Below are 23,171 nucleotides of genomic sequence, written 5' to 3' on the forward strand. Positions count from 1 at the left end.
AGAAAACTAAAAAAAAGCAGCAAGAAATAGTAAACTAACAAGCAAAACAATAAGTATGCAAGTAAAAGAGAAATGAAATAAATAGTCAAAAATCAATTTAAATGCTGACAAAATCAGCTTTTATTTGTTCTATAAAAAAGGTACATTCTTACAAATAATCAAAATATATAAAAAAGATGAAACATTGGGTGCATTGACAATTTAAAAAAATAAATTATTTGGAAAACGGAACAGTCCTACTTATGTATTTATAGCTCATAACATCATATTAATTGCATGGACTTTGAACCAATAACAGGTTCCGTAAATTGTACAGTTAGTAAAGAAATATTATACATATAAAAATAACAGGTAACAAAAAAATAAAACAGAAAAATGCTATTTACAAATGGGACATGATTAGGATGGGATGCATGAAGAAATGATAAGAAGGGGAGGGGAGAGTTAAAAAATATACATATTTATTATTATAGCATCCATCAAGCTAGATAATGAATTTTAAATGCGGACAGAGTGAATGTGTGAATTTTAATGCTGACAGAATGATATTTGTATAGCCTACATCTTTAAATTTGGTATTGTATACTGAACAAGGCATATGGAAAAAAGCATTTTTAACATGTGTTTTACTTATTGGTACATTAAACAGTACCAATAAGGGTATAAATAATTACTAACATAACAATAAATTATAACTGAAACTTCAATTTGTCGAATATGGCTTCGGACCAAAAAGTTAAAGCATTAGCTAATAAATCTTCACACAATTTCTCATCATAATTCACAAAGCATTGTGTGGTTTGTTTTGTGGTCTCGAAGTCTGGACTAGCCACACAATAAAGCCCCCTTTTTTTTTTTGAGAGATGCATTTGTATTTGCATTTGTGCCATGAATTTGGGGCTCGGTTCATTACCTGTAAAATATTTATTTGCAGATGATTTCTTGGTTGGGCATTTTATTTCAACTATATAGTCGTCACATACAGCATCGGGAGAAGCTCCAAAAACAGGATATTCAGCTAAAATTATGAACCCACATTTTCTTAGTTTCTTATTTGTTTTCTTTAATTCTTGGAAAACATCTTGTTCTAAATGTCGACCTCGTTTCATCCCTTCAGTCTCTACAATTTTAGCACCTAAAATGTTTTCAACCAACGAACCATCAATCATTTTGCAATGTGCAGCTTCATACATTTTGGATGCTGTAATACGTCCAAAGCGTAATTTATGCCACAGCGCGCAGTTGGATTGTTTATATGTGATTTTTTCAGCATTCTTGCAAGATGACGTGTTTATATTATTCTTGCAATAATTTATGAATTGTTCAGCTGTAGATCCAATTTTCCTATATGAGAAATCATCCATCAAATGCATTATTGTTAACTTTTCAACACCTTTTGGTTCATTAAAATAACCCATCAAAATGACATCCCTTGTCTCAGGGTTCACAGTGTTTTTCACTAAATTGAAAAGAAATGAACCATCACCTTTTTCGATTACAATAGGATTTTTGGTACTTAATTCTTGAGCGGTAATAAATTTAACGGAAGATCCAATCTCAGCCATCTTTGAGCGCTTCCAGTAGCACTCGGTTGATGTTGTAGATGGTTCCTCACTTCGACGATGAAGCCATGACAAAATAACAACGGCGTGCTTGCAACCTCCTGAAAATAAATGAGTATTTTTACTTACTTTTAAATAACTGGTCCTACCATTTAAATATGATGTTGGACTTAAATTCTATGGATTACATGAACATGTTTTATTCTTTTCACTCAAGTCATGAGAAAGGTTCAGGTAAAAATCTTTTAACTCCTTTTTAAAAGATGGTATGCAATTTAAAAACTGTAAAAAGCGTCAAATACGGTTGATTTCAATAAAGGACTATTTGTGTCTATTTTACACCTTTCTTTTCTTCATATTATGAAATATTAATCTGGGATAAGTTAATCTGATGGACAAAATACTTGTTTATACCAAAAAGTTTTAGTTGTCCATTGAAAATATAATAGATATTTCTGAGTATGTTTTATGACAGGTCAAACATTGAAAATAATATAATAAAATGGTTTTATTCTTGTTTTCTCTAAACAAAGTACAAGTCAGATAATGTACTTTTAGAAACACCAATAAGTCACATTGCTACTAACCTTGAGCTGCTGGACAATCTTCACATACACAGGACTCCACTATTTCCTCCCTTTCATTACATACCAAAGTAACGGAATATGCTTTTTGGCGTACTTTATGCTCCGGTGTGACACGTGCTTTTACAAAACACAACGCTCCAATTCGTTTAACTTGCACGTAGCCAATTGCATTATCGCCATAATTTTCCCTGGACGACCTGTGTAAAAAAAATATATAACCGTCAGTATCTATCTAGTGATTCAAATAAAATATTTATGTCTTGAACATAACATTTATCTGATGCCAAGTACATTAATGCTAATAATAAGTATAGATTTAAAAAGCAAATCATACATTTTAGAAAGAACACGGATTATAAATGTACACATACAATAGTATAAACTTCGTTCTTAACCTTCGGGAACGAAAAATTAGGTTATGATACTGACTTGTCAAGTAATATTTCAATCAATATTTTACATAATGAATGATACACATCGATATTACTTTGTCATCATTGTTAACTATTTATATACTTTCATTTTAAGTGTAGGATGTTTAATATATCAACAATTTATAATGCCAACTGGTTTTCTAATCCAAAACACAAAACGAGGTTAGAATGACACTTGTATTCGGGGAATGTTTAATATAATATTTAAATGATTCATGACAAACATCAACACATATAATTGAAAAATACATTAAAATCTATAAATATTTATAATAATTACTTACCTAGCAGCCTTTATTCCTCGGATTTCAGCACTAATATACTGCATATTAGTAGAAAAAAAAGACGCCAACATTATAGCATCTACTTTCGGCAAATTATCGGATTGAGCTTTTGAAAATCCGTCTTCCATTATTTTAATTTACTTCTATATCACTCTAGATTAATTATAATTTACAAAAATAACTTAATATATAACTCACAACGTCAGAATCGTATATAAAAAACACGCAACTTAACCAGCCCGTACAAACAGTTCGACTAAATGACGAACATCATAGACGATAGCGGGTTGTGACGTCACCACCGTCACGACCAATCATATCGCGTTCTTATAAAGGCGTGTTTTTTAACATTTTTATTTTAAAAATTAAGAATGAAAACATTATTCTACAATATCCATATTGATTTTCAAAATACAATTATTTTTTCTTAATCCATTACACATATTTTTATCGGTATTCGTAGTATGTGATATTTCCCTATTCGCGGACAGTGTATACTTGTAATGCCGTATTTAATAGACTTCATGAACTCGGCAATAGTTATTCCCACGTATCTGATATATTTAGTGTAGGGTATTTATTGTTCCCATAGAACAAACCTTTTGAACTTTTTCAAAGATGGTGAATGGTAATTATATTTATTTATTCATGCATTTCATAATATATACAGTTTTTTGTTCACTTTGCCTGGCTGTGTGAAACAGTACTTATGATTTTCTTGTTGTTTTACTGTAGAATGTTTTATTATTTAAACTTTCTATTGAATATGCTGTATAATTTTTAGGTTCATTTTTTAAATATAAATCTTGTATAATTTTTGGTTTAATTTTTTTTTAATAAATCTTGGGTATAAGGAAATTCATGTTTTAAAAAAAAAATATATTAAGCCAAATATGTTAATATTACAAATGTTTGTAAAAGGCAGATTTGCCGTTTATGTTTATAAAATAAATAAATCATGAGGAGTTTTAGAAAAATATAAATCACACAATAATTTATTATTTTATTTAAAATATTTATTACTTTTGGTTATACTAAGCTACCATATTATCATAAAATAACTTAAATGGGTTGTTCGACATGAAACCGGTGGAATTAATAATGGTTTTAAAAATGACGTCAAATACAGCTAATTTTATGATATCAAAATTGTCATCAAATGTGAATTGAATTGCACTACATACTACATACATACATACATTATACTTTAAATGCCGATAGAGACTGATCGATGTGATTTTTTGCATGGGGTAGCCGGAGAGCTAAAAAGTGTCATAGGCTACTTTTCATCCCAAAAAATATCGCTCCCTCGGGAAAATTCTTAGTAGAAATATAAATTCTCCTTTCGCGTCTCAACGGAGCGGTCAATTAACGTGATTTTTTGCATTGGAATATTTGGAAAGCTGACAAGTGTCACAAGCTACTTTTCATCCCGAAAAATATCACCCGCTCGGGAACACTCTTAGTGGAAATATGAATCAATATTGAAACAGAATAACGATGCTACGTCGCCACAGACCAACGGATCCTCCTTTTTTTGCATAGCGATAGTTGGAGGACCAGCAATCGATCAGGCTACTTTTTATCCTAAAAAAATTATCATTCCACCAGGAATTTTTTTATTGTTAAACGACAAAACTAATTAATTAACTATTTTTTCCCTAAAATACTACGCGAGGACGCGAGCAAAGCTGCGGATAAAAACTTATACGCATAAGAATAGTCTTAATTCTATTAATATACGCTTTGTCGCTATGAATAATCGAAATACATACATTTAGTTTTACATAAAAATATCAATTACTTGAAAAAAATCAATCCATTTGAGTAGGTACCTACCTACGACCTACCTATTGTTTTTAGGTAAAAGTAAAAAAGGGCGCTTTGCAAAGGGATAATATTATGAATATTGATTTTAATTTGACTTAAAATAAAACAATTTATTTTGTACCTATCTAAGTCACATTTCCTTAAAATAATGCAATAAATATTACGTAAGCACTGATAAGTACCCATGATGCATATTATGTACCTATTTAAAACCGTATTACTTATATTTTGTTTTTCTGGATTCATAATATATTTTTGACGTCTGGGTATTCGCACTGACAAAATTTTATGTGGGTAGTGTTAATGTGGCTTTAATATGTTTTAAGTTGTGAAATCTAAACTTTATAGTACAATGTAATAATTAAATTCATATTTTCAAAATTTTTCGTATAATTTCGAGTTTTGTGAAGTTTTGTGATAAAAAAATAACCGATTATGGATAAATTCTCTGTTACTGATTATAATCATATCGACAACAGGTAAGTGAACAACACATCACCTAACATCTAATCTTTTGTCGTACTGAGTACTGGTGGTTTAACTTAAGCTGGCGCGTTCAGTAAACTCACACTAACGAGACTAGACGAGACATAAAATGACTAGAAAATATAAAATTTCTAATGTAACCCTAACGGGTTTTTTAAAAATTGTAAATAAATAAAAAAATAAAAAACGCATTTTAAATCTACGGGATGTTGATTTTAAAACATGTTGTTTTAAATTTTAACCAAATGTGCTATCGTTTTTTAAATTCGGAGTTGGATTAGAGGGAGGTGTAAATGAAAAAAAAAACAATGCGTTAAGAAAATGTAATATTCATTTACTAAAATACTTTGTTTCATTATTTTATATTTTTCAAATTACTTTTTTTAATGTTGCAACTTACTAATTTTAGTCCTTCCAAGAACAAGAAATGTATTTTTTTATTTTTAAAATCAGTATTCTGTACATTAAAAATGTTTTTGTGTAAGTTTTGTGAAAGCGCCATCACTGAATTAAGCTCGGGTTTCCTAGGACAGCGGTGCCCGTATTTTAACGGCCGTAGTGAACATTAATGCGGTTGACAGCCGTCGTAACGGTGGCTAGAGAGTGGTTTCCTATAAAAATGGTGTTGATAACACCGTTAAGAAATAAAACCACTCTCTAGTCACCACTACGACGGCTGTCCACCGCATCACCGTTCACTACGGCCGTTAAGATACGGGCACCGCTGTCCTAGGAAACCCTAGCTTTATCGACCTATTCACGATTCGATTAAATGAAAATACCTACATACTTTATACATAACCAGTGTTTTTAATCCATAACTTAATACTCGTACATATTACTATATTTTTACTATTAAGAATCGCAGCGAAAGCAGAAGCATCCAGTGTATATTGTTTTACCATATCATCAGCAACTAACAAAGCAATAGTTGTCTATGTCATACTCATAAGCGCGTCTGAGCGCGAGAGAGACAGAGATTATTTTCATAATGCGTATGCCGTGCGATGTCATACCATGGGCTTATTCACGGATACTAAACAATTCGTATGTGTAAGTATAGCGCACGCGCCAGCTCATAAAAATCCACCAGTACTTACACTTTCGCACAATAAAACTAGGTACCATGTTTTATTATTGAATAAATATGCAACTCTGGCCTTGCGTTTATCCCAATAGATTTTTCACATTACAACAGTTTTCACAAATGGTCATAGTATAAATTGTTTTCATAGTATTAAAATAGGATTGTTTAAAACCCCTTCCTAAAGGTAGGATCACATTGTTGTTGAGTAGTGTGTTGGGGAGGTATCTGGCGCGTATCGCTTCTATGGATATTGTATGGACAGAATTACATTGCTCTAGTGTGATGTGTCGTGGCGCCACGCCATTTTACCTTTATACTATTCAAATTTAAATTATTTATTCACAAAGTAACATAACAAAAAATATATATATATATATTAATTTATATGTGAACAATTTACAACAATAATATATAGCAATTTACAACAACAACACCCAGGCTGTTTTATTAGTCTCTTTAAGATACTTTTACTATCTCAACCAAGATCCAAGATAATATATTTTTTGAGAAATTTATAGGTTTGGTATATGGAGCCTAGGTATTAACGGACCAGTTTTTTACTTTACAAGTTTGAAACTTGTTTATACTCGTAGGTTACAAACTTTGGCTTGCCATAGGCATAAAATATCAAATCGGTTTTTTTCTTCTATTTTTAAATACGCTTCTTTACCATTAGATGCGGATAGGGGTACAAACACTGACATATGAATACATAGACGCGCCCTGTAGAGTGAACTATTTTTAAAAGTAATTATAATAATAAAACTAAAAACGTATTTTTATTATTATAATTAAAATGCAGTTTCACCAAGAAATGTCAGTGAAAAAACTAAATTTATTAAAAGTACTCACGCGAAAACATACTTACTGAGTTTGTTTGTTGCTGGGTAAATACCCAGGGCTGCATTCAACGATAATGCTCCTACTAAAAATTGTAGGATACTCATATTTGGTACTTAAAAGAGTTTGTATTTAAACGTTAACAATCAACATTCATTGATTTCAATGATACTATTATTTTGTATATTTGATTATTTATGGATCAAAATTTTTATAATTTGTATTTTAATATTTATATCTGATTATTTTTTTTATATTGTCTTTTTTGGAATTTTATTATTTATACTTTGTTTTTCTGGATTGTTATTCTATTACATTACATGTCATTATAATTTAATTTATTTATTTATTTACGGTTCCATGAACCTTTTACACAATCACAATAAAACCAGTGAAAAAAATACAACAAAAAATAGCATAATATTAAAAAAGAACAAAAACATCGAGAAAAGTATACAATGGTAAACAGTATTTACATATAAAAAAGAAATATTACATATGTTACAAATATAAATATTTACTTATATGAAAGGTGAATTAAAGAAAATAGTAGTTTTGAAAAAGTGGAAGAGCAGAAAAAAAAGAGAAAAAAAAGAAAAAGAAAGTGCTTTAAAAGGAAAGTTTACTTCATGGTTTATATAAATATTAATACTAAACAATAATATACACACAAGAGTAAAAAGTTAAAACAAAAGTGAAGAACAAATCATTATTTGAATTTTTAATTGTTAATTCTTCTTCAAAACACATCATCAGCGGCGTGGTACAAAATAAATCTAAATCATCACTATATTGATGTGCAAGTCGCGAATTCAATAAATAATTAGTACCATGATGATGAGTGTAAAAAAAAAAAATTGTCTTGTTGGTCTATGTGGAATACGAAAGTTTATTAAAGTTAACAGTTCTGGGCAATCTATTTTATTATTTAATAATTTATAAATAAACAAGAGGTAATTTTTTGTCCTCCTGCTTGACAGTAATGGTAAATTTAAATTAGTCATCAGGGATTTTTATTTTATATCTGACACAGGTAGACCTAATTTAAATTGAATGTATCTTAAAAACTTTAAAAATTTAATTATTTTTTCTATTTATTTTTTATAGTTAATTATTATGGCTTGACACGGACATAGCCTAAAAAGCCTTAACAAGTTCATTAATATTTAAACGAGTGTAATTTTGAATGAATAAATAAATCATGTTGATTTATTTTAGTTCAGATTATTAAAATATCAAAGTTATGACCCAATATTATAAAATTTTGAGTATCGTCCAAATGTTTGTAGACAGGCTGGTTTTTTTCCCTAGGGAGGTCAAGATTTAAATTGATTGCAACAGAGAGGGAATTTTTCTTTATGAATATGGAAATCTAGGTATGTACGGGACTTATGAACGGGCTGGCTTAAGTAGCCATTTTACACACTGCGTAACATTCACCATCCGGCCAAAATTTAGTTATAAAAATCTCACCCACATCAATAAAGGGTTCAGTTTTCAGTACTTTTACTTCATAAAAGTCATCAGATGGAAGAGGTGAAGAAATATGGATGTTTAAACAAAGGCAGAATGGTGTGTGTAAAGCGTGTAATGTGGCCACTTACGCCAGCCGATGACAGGGCATAAACAGGGCACTGTAAATGCCCAGACTTCCATAATCCCTTCTCAAAAATGTTTTCTCTCGCTGTTGCAATAAATGTAGGAATAATATTATAATATCGTTAATTCTATTTCTCAGGTGCAAGGGCCTATGGAGTATTGTCGAGGTCTACGTTCAAGGCGCGTAAAAGGAATGCAGTAGTGTGTTGTGACGCTGTCCAATTGAGTTTAGATAAAAAATGACTGGTCGATATTCACGATTGTATTATATTCTTGAATATCGAGGCGCTAACTTTTATTTAAAATCAACCGGGCAGGGTCAAAACACATAATCGCATTCCTTCCGTGCGCTTTGAACGTAGACCCCGTATACAGGTACCCGGTAGCGACGTGATAGAATATTAACATGCAAATATTTAAAAAATAACATTTCATTTTTCAATTTAGTTTTTTTTTTAATTTTTTTTTATTTTTTATTAATAAATTTCATAAAAGGTACATGTTTTTAAAAAAATTCTATGCATATCTACTTTTACACATCTAGTAAATGTTATCACAGTAACTCTCCAAAAAAAGAGACTAACTCTTGTGCTTGGAGAGTGACTTACACTGTTGCAGTTGTTAATTTATAAGAGTTTATATAATTTTAAATACGAGTACACGAGAAAAAAAAATAGGATATATAAAGAAAAAACATAAAACAATAATACGTTCATACAAATCAAAATTGAATGTAGTTTTTGAACGTGTTCAAAAAATCTCTTTAGATTTATTTTAAATTTATTTATTGACATATTATTTTGAATAGTTTTTAGTTCATTGGGAAGTTCATTCATTTAGTTATTTCTCATTGTTTTCAAGTAAACGGATAAAAAGCCTTAGGGGTTTTTTTCTTTTTTATGTTTCTGTATTTTGGAATATTAAAAAGGTACACTTGCTATCCATATTTCTTATGTTTTATTTTCTAATTATTAAGGTATATTATATATACATATATATATATATAAATATACTTTTTAAAAGGAATAACCCGCTAAGCCTCTATTTTGAGGCTTGTCAGCAGGTGGGATAGGAGGTGATGAAAAATACACAACACTCAGACCAATTGAGAAAAAATCTTTCTTGGATTTTTTTCTAGCAACTGGCGGGAATCGAACCCGCGACGCCAGTTTCACAGATAGCCGTCTAAGCAACTGCGCCACGGCGCCTGTCAAATTTATATTTATGGTTCAATTTTATTATTATAGGTACCTACCTAAATTTGCTGATTTATGATTCTTTTTCGTGTTTTGATATTATTATTATAATTCTTTAAGCATCATTTAATGAATAAAAAGCACATCTAAAAAAGAAAGTCCTGCCTAAACACAGGAATTTCCTAGCTAGTCGGGACCTGAAACAATGAACCTCTGTACATTTTAAAACTGTGAAATAAATCAATATTAATATTTAGTGATGCTTCGATGTCCTCAAATTTTCCCACCTGAGACATTGTTTGAATCTATGAAGGTACTGGACATTGGACATTAAAAAAAAAAGCCGTTGACACATTTTTGGTCAAGCTGTTACAACAGGAGATTCCAGCAAAATGCTCGTACGAGGTTTTGCTGTAATTTGAATTATTTACTACCAAAAACACGCATGACTTTCGCTCAGGGAAATTTGTCTTATGTGGCCCCAAGAGTGTTGAATGTCTCGGATGAACGTATTAAGTTTTCCAAAATGAAAGCCTTTTCAGGAGAAGTGTACAATAGAGTGGGCCGATGATGTATGAAGTTTTTTATTTTTTTAGACACCAAAATGAAAGGGGTCTAAAAAGTTGCATTTTGAATCACATTGAACATAAAAATTATTTAAAAAAATATTTCATACTTCTTTTGGCCCTCAACCGAGGTTTGAAGTTTATCAGTGTCTGAACATTTTGTAATTTATCTATGTTGATAAAATTATTTTTTTGTTAGTAAAGATATAACTTAATCTCATTACAAATTCGAACACGTTTTACAACTATCAAAATGCAAAAAGTTTACACTCAATGGAACTGATTCCGTTGAGCGCCTGGCTTAATATTGACGAAAAAAATGGCTCATTAAAAAATGCTACCCATTAGAGTGGGCCGATGATGTATGAGGTTTTTTATTTTTTTAGACATCAAAGTGAAAGGGGTCTAAAAAGTTGCATTTTGGATCACATTGAACGTAAAAATTATTAAAAAAAATATTCCATACTACTTTTGGCCCTGATATTTTTTTGCATTCTGAGTAATCCAAAAGGCAACTTTTTAGACCCCTTTCATTTCAAAATTCGGAAAAAAAATTTATCGGCCCACCCTAGTGTACAAGTTTGGATTTTGAAGGGAAGAGACCATTGCAGGAGACTGCTGCGAGACATTACTTAGATTATCTTATATTGAACGTGTCCAGATCTTTATTGAAATTTAAATTCATTGAATTTTTTCTAATTTTAGTATTCTTTAATAATATATGCACGCTTCTACTTTCCATTATGTTGTATCCCAACTAAACACAGGGCTCTTGGCCTCATATAGTTAGGGATAAGTTGTATATTTTTTTCTAATTTGTATCTTTGTATGAATACATAAATAAATATCAATACTCTTTTTGTTGAATGAACGCATCTGACGTGTTACGAGTATTACCATATTCTCTAAAATAAAAACATTTTGATACGGAAAATGGGGAAATATACGAGTACAATAATTCTAATAAACAGGGATGATGGGTTACGACTACGAACCTCATGGTACCCGGTGCTTCCAAAGCCCACGGTACAAACTCCACACACTTAACCACATACATTGCCCGACTGCGACACGGTACAAATTCCTCACAATTAAACACACTAAAAACTACACTCATACATTCAGCCCTGAAGATGGACACTGCAATGTGCTCCGAAACGTCGGCAATACAAAGCCCACAAACACGGCATAATAACCCAGAAAAACACTATCTGTATTCTGAAGGCCGTGAAAACCTACGAACCTTGATTGCCTAGTGTGTTGGTGAAATAATTCAATTAGATGAATCTCACCCGCATAAGTAAAGGTTTCAGCTCTTTAACTTCACAAAAATCAACAGATTAAAGAATTGAAGAAATGTAGATGTTCAAATATGGGTAGAATGGTGAGTGTTACACAGTGTGTAAAGTGGTCACTTAAACCAGCCAATGACAGGTCATAAGCCCTGTAGATGCCTAGACTCTATATTACGCGGCGGCGGCGGCGGCGGCCTCCGTGGTGTAGTGGTCAAGACATGCACGGAAGGTTCCGGGTTCGATTCCCGGTGAGAACACTAAAATTTAAAAAATGTGATTTTTCTCAAGCCTGGTTATTCTGTAATGTAATTCACCACTGTAATTAGGCCTCCTGGCCTGTTGTGGTGCAAAAAATAATGAAATGAAATGATATTACCTTCTCTTAAATTTTCTTCATCTCTGTTGTGTAATATGTTAACTTTTTTTCATACGTATGACATTGTTGGTTAAATTTTATTATTGTTTTCATATTATTCATCCCCTTAATTATTTTGTGTATAAAAATTGCAACATTATATTTAATTTGCTGCTTTACTGTGAGCAAGCCAATTTCTACATTAGAATAGATATTTCTTTTGAGTATAATCCTCATCGCCTTATTTTGAAGAATTTGTATTTTTTTGATTTCTCCTTCATTACATAAAAAAAGAATAGAAGAACAGTAATAAAAGTGTGGACATATGAATGTTTTATACATAAGAACACTACTCTTTACATCTGTTACATTTCGCAAACTTTCCATATATAAAAAAAAAAGATTTTTTTTTGTTACATATTGGGAATGTGTTTTGAAATTCAAATATCTATCCCAGTAAACCTGTACGTAGTTAGGTTTGCTCAAATATTAAAGATCAATGCTAGAAATAATAAAGGTATAATTTCATGAGTACGTGTTGACATTGAAAATAATAATAAGAAGAAAATAAAATCGTACACAGGACACAATGTCAATGTGGTAGTGATCCGCGCATGCGCCTCTAGCGACCGTCTGGATAAACTACTACTGTCAAAGTTGCAATCTTCTGCTACGATCCTCACAGATGACAATTATTGCTATTTTTACTTAATTTCATTAGCACTCTACATTTAGTAGCATGCTAAATGCATTTGATATTGCTTTGCTAAATCAGTAGGTACTTCACAGAATCGTTTAGGGCGAGTTGCATGCATAAAGTTTAAAGGTAAATACTCGTAATTAATACGTTTTTGTAAAAAAAATACGATACAGGTTGTTTTATCTTACTTTTTCATTCAAATCACATTGATGAAAACGTAACACTGATTGAACTAGACTTTTTTTGGTGCAACTATTCTTCGCCGAGTTTAGTGAACTTGGAGGTAAGAATTTCTAAATATTTAACAGGTTTTTTCTTTTCAGCTAAATTTAGAGTTTTTTTTAAGTTACGTTCATTTCATTTTAATATATTATAAATCGAAATATTATGAATTTAAAATCCTGCAGACAAGCTAAACAAGCACAGGATACAACACATTAATAAGCATATTAAGCATGACAGAAACTTCAACAGACATTGAGAACCCTTTTGAGAACGGAATATAGAATATTAGACATTTTTAGGGCTTATGACCTGTTGTCGAGAGTTTTGAGTGATATCTTTATGCATAGTATAACAACTATTCAATAAGCCTATGTTTAAATATTCTTTTTTTTTTAAATTTGATATATGTTGGTTCTTTATATAAAAGCAAATATAAATTGGAATTTCAAACACAGGCAGGAAGATCTGTGGGATCGAAGATGTTGTGAAATAGAGCAGAGCAAGAAGAAGATTCTGAAGAGATTAGGTGAACAGAATAGACAACTCCAGAATATCTTATATTGCAGCTAATGAAATTCCACCTGGTCATGGTCTTCCGGGAAAATCGTCTAAAAATATGAAGGGACAGTTGGATCTCAACGTCTTAAGAGCAGCTGCTAGTAGATCTATATGAAGAGGAAGAAGAAGAAGAAGAAGGCAAGAAGAGTACCTAGACATAGCAAACAATTTGTTACGCTATGTGATATTTTATTGCTTTGTTAAACATTCATGAAAATTAGCAAGAACAGTGCGTTCGCATGTTCAATAAGTCTAAATAAGTTAATGTGTTAGTGTCTGTCGGTGAACCAAGTAAACAAACTTCGTTTGTGTTAGTAAGCACACTAGAATATTTTATTTTAAAACGTTATGTTACTAACACATGAATATTGTGTTATTAAACATTCGAAGTACTGTGTGTATTTTCAGCGGTTGTTTTGCTATTTTAAAATAGTGAATTCGCAATGCTCATGCTCACGCTAATATAATTTCATCACTACTAGTTGCTAGCCGCTACACCGCGGCCGGCGGCGGCGTTCTACGCTTGCGTAGCCCATTTAGTCCATACTCTATCCTTTATACTCTGTACGCTGACCATCTATCTCAGTGTTTTCTACGCCGTAGAACCGTCGGTACGTCGTCCGGGCGCGTCAACTCCCCTTGCCTCGTTACCACACTTCTTGTCCAATTATCTACTAATTGACATTGAAAATACCATACTTCGATTCCCGAATTATTACCTACTAGCGGGAAGCTGCCAGCATTAACTTGGGTAAGTGATAACTTTCAGCTGTATTTAATGTAAATAAACGCCTATGCACATATTGTTTTCAATGTCGAAAAAAATAATAACAACATGAACTTGGATTCAAAAGGACTTAAAACGCAGCATTTTTTTTGACAATTGATTATTAAAAACTAGAAGAAAATGTTTTATTTTATTCATATTGAATTTTTCAGTAAATTTATTTTTCATGATTTGACAAGATATTTTCTTAAAAAATAAATAAATTTAAGAGCCTTTTCGTGACAACTTTTAATGGATCAATAATTTTAAAATAAATAATTCCCCGAAGTTAATAAAGGTATTTATAGTTTTGGAAGTGAACGAAATAAAAAAAATTACAAATGTGTATTTCAAATGACAAAAAAAAAAAAAAACAACATTATAATTTTCAGAATACTCACTCACTAAGGTGATTTTTCACAAAAAAGCGCTTTATAAATCAGCCAAATATCATTTATTATTATAGGTTTCTGAGAAGGTTTATAAAAGATTTAAAAGAAAACAAATACATATATCGAATTACTAGCTACACAAGCTGCTTTATCAAGGTTTCTTTAGTAAATAAATAATCTTGTGTTGCTTCGAAACCGGTCGGTAATATAATATGTATTAAGTGGTTAGAAATAAAGTATTTTTATTTTAATAACATAACGAATAACCACAAAGTTAGTGCTTCAAATAGAAATTTTATAAAATATGTAGACCACTTATATTTATTTATATATACGCTCGATGGGCATTTTTAAGGATATATTATGTAAACATAGGTAATTATTATAAAATAAAGTAGAAAGTCACAATGGTATTTAGTAGACTTGGTGGGAGTGGAAGCGGGAGGAGGTGTTTATAATTAAATTTGATTCAGCGATCGTATGAAAGAAGACAACTTGTTTTCAAAGAAATCAAGACTGGTATGTTTGTTGGCTATAAATTCTGGGCATAGGGGAATGAAAACCATAGTTAGTTATATGGTTATCGGTATGAAAAGGTAAGTTTTGTCTGAGGTTTCTAGTTGGGAATATAAAAATATTATAATTAAAACAATATAAAAAACAAGAGTACTTCAGAGGTAAAAATATGAGGATGTTTTATTTTTACTGTTATGCCTATGTTAAAACACCTATATTTCAACGGATTAAAGAATTAAATAAATACGGATATTAAAACATAAAATAGATAGATTAGTCAATGGTTACATTAAAAGTTAATGGTTACATTTAAATTATGTATAGAACTCAGAGTCAGCTCTCATAAGCATAAGCAAAAAGACAGTTATTTTCCAAAGTAATACTTTGAGATATGATATTTTTTAGTATTTGTCAACTTTATGCAAATTAAAAAAAAACTGTAAATAATCACAGTAATATCACAGTATGTCAATTGTTTCTAAGCATAAAACCTGCATGTGTTTTATATCTACACTTGTGTTTTTGCTTATGAATCTCTAGACCTGTGTTGTTGATTAAAAAACTTAAAAAAAACATTATACTTTCGCCATCTTATCTCTTAAAATCTCCATCTTAGAACAGGCTGTGCTATGTTAGATGGAGACCATCGTAAACAGAGAACACTTCGTTTTCATTTTACATTAATTGGTTTATATAGATTTCCTGTCATTAAGTATGTATATTATTTTTTTGCAATAAATTTATACATAAAAAATAAAAATAAAAACTGTTTTAAACCGATTTTTTTACTGCTTTTTGCTTTATATGATTTTTTTTTGCCATAACCTCATATTTGATTTTTTTGGTCGAAAAGCTGTCTTTTTGCGTGTGAGGGTAGTAGTCAAAAACTTGGGAGTTATGTTTGATGCTAAACTGAAATTTCATACTCACATAGGCACTGTATGTGACAGTGCGCGCAAAATGTTGGGATTTGATCTCCAAACAGCTAAGGTGTTCTTGAATACTCGTGTTCTTAGGCATCTTTATAACGCATTGGTGCGAAACAGGTTTGAGTGTGGATCTCTGATCTGGGCGCCCTACGAATTGAAGAACTTTGTTATGCTGGAGATGGTTCAGAAGAAATTTCTGAGGTATCTTTACTTAAAGAAGTGCGGATACTATCCGTGGTTGTACCCGTCTGACTTAATACTTGGAATACTTGGCTATAATAGTTTGGAGAAAAGAAGAAATGCATACTTGCCTTTGTATTTTTTACGATTAATCCGTGGTATTACGATCAACATAGGTGTAATGGAGACTACCCTAGACATAGGCAGCTTAAGCTGTTTTATCTTCCTGCTTGCAGAACCAACCTGCCGATGGTAATGCCAGTAGGAAGAGCAATGTCTTCACTCAACCGTATCTCTTCGGATATCGACATCGTTCAGAGAGGATAGCATCCTTTTTCTATAATTGCTGGCTATTTTTATTTTACTATTTTAGTATATGTAAATATTTTGTTATGTACACAAACGTCTATAAAATAAATAAATTGAAAATATAGAGATGCCATTTCGCCCGATTGCATAGAACAAAAGCGTTGCTAATTTTTGGTTTGACCCTCGAAAGTACACACATATTGGCCACGGCAATACCTTACATGAAGCCGAGAATGAACCATAAAATGTTCATTCTCGTTCAAATAAAAAATGTACGCATAATACTATTATTTGCGCTTCTCTCAACATTTGTTTTATGTACTCTTTTTGTAAGCAAAACATTTAAACTCCTAACCTTTGTCTTTTCTTTTTCCGGTTGGCAGAATATTTCGACCCATTATTTTTGTTTATCGTGACGACGATACCCCCTGTAGTATGCAGGTACTACAACAACGAATGCACTAGGTACTGAATGATTAGATACACAGTTAGGGTGAATATTACTGATTATATTAGTACCTACTAAATACTAAGCACACATACACAAGTTGACTAACCACTCCATATTATTGATCTCGTTGCTATGAACTTTAATACTTTTCATTTTTTATTAGATGCACTTACCCACACACGTTTTGCATATGAATCATTATCGGGAGGCTAACAATCAGATAAGGAAAAATTACTTGCTTTCCAGAAGATTTTTGTGTCTTACACGTTTTTTCAAAAAAACTTTTCTATTACTCTTGTGTAAAAATACATTTTTTTTACTTATCTGATTTACGTGGATCACTTGTGAAACAAATTTTTAAAAGTCATTTTCACTTCGTCAATATATAATATTTATTTAATATAGTTTCTTACCTCGAAATGTTTTTTTTTCTGTTCTGTATGATAGCGTATAGCTACATGTTTTTTTTTTATTAAATAAAAAATACAATTTTACCTTATCTGTTCAACTTATCAAAATGTTTTAGTTTTTTTATCTCGTCGTGTATAGCTGTGCTAGAAAATAAGAATCAAGTTGTGATTGATCGGGGTTGGAGCCTCTACGTACGACCCGTGAATTCGTGACACTAGCATGACAATGTCATAACAACCCAGTTATAAATGTTATGGATTTGAATAACCATCGGTATAAAATACTTTACTAAATGTTATTAAATATTTGTATATAACCGCATACCGACTGATCTATGTCTACGCTTTTGAGACGTACCCGTCTTTTTAAATGTCATACGGTTACATTACAATGAAACATTGTATAATGGACTATATTGAAAGGCTGTTTGATTATTGATCGAAGTAAATTTGAACTCACGCCCCTCCCTTCATCCCCTTCATCTTTTTTCAACTGTTTCTCTCACAACATCAAGTATTTTCATAACCTGATCAGTGCATGTAAGGGTTGCCTAATAAAAGACATGGCATGTTGGTTTTATATTTTTGTGCAACAACTATGGTGAAGGTGTATAGTGGGTTTTGCATGTTAGTTCAATTGGTTTCCTGACGAAGAGACGGGTACTGATCCGTATACATAGAAGGAATACCAGATCACGTAGGCATATTCTAAAAGAGGGCAAATAAGAGAGCAATCGAGTGCTTTAACTGTGAACATATTAGTAGTCACTAGATGTTCTGCTAACACAACCTATGAGTTTTAATAACTTTTTAATCATAGTATCAATATGTTTATTAAAGTACAGTCCATGATAACTCCGAGGTCCTTAATAGACTTGACTACATCTAAATAAATATTATCTATTTTGTAATCAATGGAGATGGGTTTTTAAACAATATAAAAAGGCTTTTTTAAAAATATTGAATACTTGGTTGCTGGCTTTGCACCACATAAAATATCTGACTGAAGCAGAAAACAGTAATTTGTATTTTGAACTATTTTTAGAATTTTATTGTCGTCCGCAAAAACCAAAAAACGAGTAAAGAAGAATACATTTACTATATCGTTAATTATGAAATTAAAAAGAAAAGGTGCCAGATGGGCACCCTGAGGTACACCTGATGTAACATCGATACTGACTGATAAACAGTTTCCCACCTTTTACTGTCTTCCACCTAATATTTAATTGCAGATCTGTCCTTTTTGACTATTATCTATTCAGCCATATAAGTAAAGTAAAATAATCACCATAATAAGTTGGCAAATAGCGTCTTTTCGTGCAAGCTGCTTAGTTATCAGGATTTGATCCAAGGCCATTTAGATCTGGTTGGCATTTTTCCAAATTGTTATATTATATACCATATACGAGTATACACCCATGGACAAAAAAAAGTTCGCACTTGTAATAAAATTCTTAATTTAAAATAATAAATATTCTTAATTGCTTGGATTTTTTTAAATATATATTTTTGTAGATTTGATGACTAAGTAATGTTTTCAAGTAAAATGTAAAAATAAAAACTTTATATATATTTATAAATAGGGTTTTTCCAGGTAGCAGCTCCGTTACCATTGTTCTTGTACCCGACATAATTGATTTATGGCACTGTGTATTTGCGATTGCCAATAATTACATTTGGTTAATAGATTTGTGTGAAGGGTAAACAGACCGATATTTTAAACAAAAGAATATAAAAATAAAAGTAATTTTTCGGGTTCGATAGTATTTTAATATTTTGTAATATCGCCTTTGCTCTTAATCACTAAAGAAATTCTGTTTGACATCGACAAATATAAATTATTTATAATATCTAATAATATTTCATGTTCCTAAACATGGTTAATGATTTTAATCAATTCCTGGGTATTTTTGGCCCGTTTCTTCGCAACTTTTTGTTTCATTATTGCCCATAAATTTTCTATCGGGTTTAGGTCCGGACTGTTTTCAGGCCAACTCAGTGATGTAACTCCAAAAGACTCTTTGAATTCAGTTACCTGTAAGAAAGATATGATATTACAAACCAAGTTACAACAATTTAAATTTATAAAATAAAGTTATATACTCACAGATCGACTTCGATGGCAAGGCGCTGAACCATCTTGGAATATAGGATTTGAACTAAATTGTGTAATGTCTTGAACTGTAGGAAACAAATGATTTTCCAAAATAGTTTTGTATTGTATGGCATTCATAGTGCCTTGGACTATCTGTAGTGGACCCAAACCATGAGCTGTCATGCACCCCCATATCATGACATAGGGTGAATACTTTACTATTTGGGTAATACATTTAGGGTGAAATCTTTCGCCAGGTTTTCGCCGGACTATCGTCTTGCCATCTGGACCAAACACATTAAATTTAGATTCATCGGAAAGAATGACTTGTTTCCAATCGTCTATTGTCCAATTTTTGTGCATTTTGGCCCAATCTCGACGAGCCTTCTTCATTTTCTCCGTTAAAGGGGTTTTTTTGCGGGACTTCTTGCTTGAAACCCCTGCACCAATAATCTCCTGGAAACCGTCCTCACCAAGAACGTGGTTTGGTACGTAGACTGGATCTCTCCGTGTATTTTTGCAGCAGTTAGAAAACAATTTTGGTTGATAAGCTTGGCAACCAGCCGATCTTCTCTAGGAGTTGTCTTGCGCTGCCGAACACTTCCCTTTTTTCGCTCCAGAGAGCCGGTTTCACTTTTTTTTTTAAAACTCTCTCACAGAACACTCCGAGAAACCAATTCTACGAAAAATTTACGATTCGACATATTTTCCTGTGACAGAGTAATAATTTACGACTTTACCGCGATAGACATTTGACCCGAACTCTCCATATTTTCGTCGCGATGTTTCTTCAGACGTAGTTTTTAAAAGACTGATGAAGCTTTTGAAAATGTAATTACTTTATATGTGTAATATTTCTTAACAATAAACAAAAGCAATTGTTAAATAATAAAATCGTTTCTAAGAAATAGAGTCAGGTAAACTGGGAATTACGGATAGCGGGGTAAGTGCGAACTTTTTTTTGTCCATAGGTGTACAAACACAGTTTATAAAGCTTCAATAAACATAAATATTGTTCTCGAACGCTGATGGATGCTTTTTAGTGAACTAATATGAACCAAGAAAGAATTTTTGCTTTTGATATTAATTTCCTCTAATTCATTGATGATTTAGCCTACGTGGTGTAAAAGCTACGATGTTTGTCTCACACACAAAGGGTTTTATATAAATAATACCAAAGAACTTTGAACAAAAATTGAGTCGAAAACAGCGTGGTTGATCTAGAAATGGCATTTTACACGATTCCTAAATTCCATGTCGCCACGAGTTACCGTTAAAAATTTCGATTCTATACCGAGAAAGTCCGAGAAAACATTGGCTCGAAAATAGCACCGTTAACCTAGAAATTGCATCTACAATGAAGCGTGGAAATTTCACGTCGCTACGACTTGCCGTTTCGGAGAAGCTTCTGTGACGGAAGGAAACCCAAACAAACAAACACACTTTCACATTATATATTAGTATGGATTTATATATTTTAAATATGTTTATTGTTTATATTACCTTTTATTTACTCTTTGCTTCGTTTTTTTTTGTTATCTAGTTATTTAAATTTTGTTATTTTTTTCGGGATTATCTCTGTGAAAAAAGAATATTTGAGTGTCAACAAATAAGAAACGAAAAATAAATAAGTTTTTGTACAATTGATGTAAGAAGTTATGACATCGCGTGTTATGTGAAGGAGGAATAACGGATAAGTGATTTACTTTTAGAGTGTTTTCACTAAAACAACTAAAGGGTAAGCCATAATCTTGTAAAGGTGAAATTTCTTCGTAGATTGGTTAAGTGGAACTTTACGACTACATTTTGATAAATACTCGGGTGCCTACCTAACACCGGGTCTACGAGTATCTATAAAGGTGATATTCATTTGATTGTGCTCTTTTTCTATTGAAGCATGCCTGGGTAGGGCTCTTGACTATCTTTATAAATATAATTCCTGTATACGCACGATGTCACTGAACTCCTAAACGGCTTAACCGATTTACGTGCGGTTTTCAGAGAAATATAGATCTTTGCGCCGTACGTGTTCGTAGATATTAAAATCTTCAATCTAATATGTAAAAAAATAAATAAGGAGCATACATGTTTTATTCATAGATCTACCAGGGTTGCATTCGAGGAGACTGCATTTACAAAAAAAAGAAAAGATGTTGTTTTAAAAAAAAGTTTGTTTCTGAATGTTTACAAACAACATTCGCTTTCTATGGATCTCAATCAGATTCTTTCCTTACATTCCTTATAATTTCTTCCCATTTATTTATTTTTACTGGATTTTTAGTGATACTAAAATAATATTAACTAACACTCAATGTATTTTTGAAAATCACATTCATGAATAAAGTGCACCCCTGTTGATGAGAAGAGCTGAGTTTGACACATGCAAAGAGAATTCTATGTTTGAAAATGAATTATTTTATGTTTTGGAATTCAACCATAAGCAAGTATCTAGGTACATACTAAAATTCAACATTTGAAAATAAATAATTTTTAGTTTTGGAATACAATCATAAACAAGTACCTAGGTACCTACTTATCAATGAAAAGTGTTTTTCCAAGGCAATAGCAGGAAAGTCAACGTTCGGGCAGGATAACGTCTGTCGGGTCCGCTAGAATCCTATATACTCGTATATCGAGGCGCCTCGACACAACACACAAGAGTAATTGAATTTTTATTTAATTTTATTATTACCTTTCCGCACCTAATGGTGCATAAGGCACTGTATTGGTACACCAATCACGGCATATATTGATCATTTTTGTTACATTGAAGGTAAGATGATCAGTCTTACGCTTTAGGTGCTAGTCCAGGGACTATGAAATATTTTTGTGTAAAAACACGTTTTTAAATAAATTCTATAGTGTAATTTTACCCTTATTTTATCCATATACGCGGTGCGCGCTACGTGCCATCCCAACACACGAGAACAACGTAATCCGCCTTAACTTCTGTTTGCGTACGCATTCTAAATTCAAATATATTTTGCTTTACAGCCATGTTATTATTTATTTATTTAAAAATAAATTATACAAACGGCAATTTCACAGATAAGCAGCTTATAATTACTAATTAAATTGTAATAAAAACATTTAAAAAACAACAAAAGAATATGATTTGAGAGGCATTATTTAGGATAAAATTATAATTAAATACAAATTTATGTTTTAAAAGTATTTGCTAATAAGAAAATTACGGTTATTTTATAAATTTTTAATATTAACAATTTCGCAAGTTGTCTTCATACATGCGATCTCTGATTCAAACTCAACTGTAACTATGTCTCTCCATTTATATAATGTTATGTTTTTTTTTATCTATCATATCGTGGTTATACAAGTAAAAGTGACCATTTGCAAAATTGATTAAATTTAGATTATTGACTTTTTGGTATCGTATTAGCATAATGCTTGACTGGTAAAAATGCCAAGTCGATCCGACACTCTGAAAAGAATTTAATTTGTATAATATGTGACCATTTGATAGAAGCTCACAGATTTTTGACAAGTAAAACTGACCAA

At 31.5% G+C, this 23,171-nt stretch overlaps 2 protein-coding genes across 2 annotated transcripts in view; one reads left to right on the top strand and one right to left on the bottom strand.

Moving 5' to 3' along the window:
* Positions 1 to 92: 92 nt before the first annotated feature.
* LOC148279573 (uncharacterized) lies at positions 93 to 3,139 on the bottom strand. The gene is made up of 3 exons (XM_088229721.1): positions 2,868 to 3,139; positions 2,150 to 2,346; positions 93 to 1,663 (listed from the first exon to the last, which is right to left on the bottom strand). Exons 1-3 carry the CDS (start codon positions 2,993 to 2,995, stop codon positions 690 to 692), a joined length of 1,299 nt encoding a protein of 432 aa, XP_088085847.1. The 5' UTR covers positions 2,996 to 3,139; the 3' UTR covers positions 93 to 689.
* A 1,854-nt stretch (positions 3,140 to 4,993) lies between these two features.
* Positions 4,994 to 23,171, top strand: part of LOC148279574 (uncharacterized) — an 87,944-nt gene continuing 69,766 nt past the window's right edge. Inside the window, exon 1 of the mRNA XM_088229723.1 lies at positions 4,994 to 5,176. Within this exon, the coding sequence (XP_088085849.1) occupies positions 5,133 to 5,176 (44 nt within the window). The 5' untranslated portion in view covers positions 4,994 to 5,132. The remainder of the gene's footprint in view (positions 5,177 to 23,171) is intronic.

The sequence above is a fragment of the Micrasema longulum genome, unplaced genomic scaffold (assembly GCF_059751315.1).
Source record: "Micrasema longulum isolate JH-2025_06_02 unplaced genomic scaffold, ASM5975131v1 h1tg000700l, whole genome shotgun sequence".
NCBI classification, from domain to species: Eukaryota; Metazoa; Arthropoda; class Insecta; order Trichoptera; family Brachycentridae; genus Micrasema; species Micrasema longulum.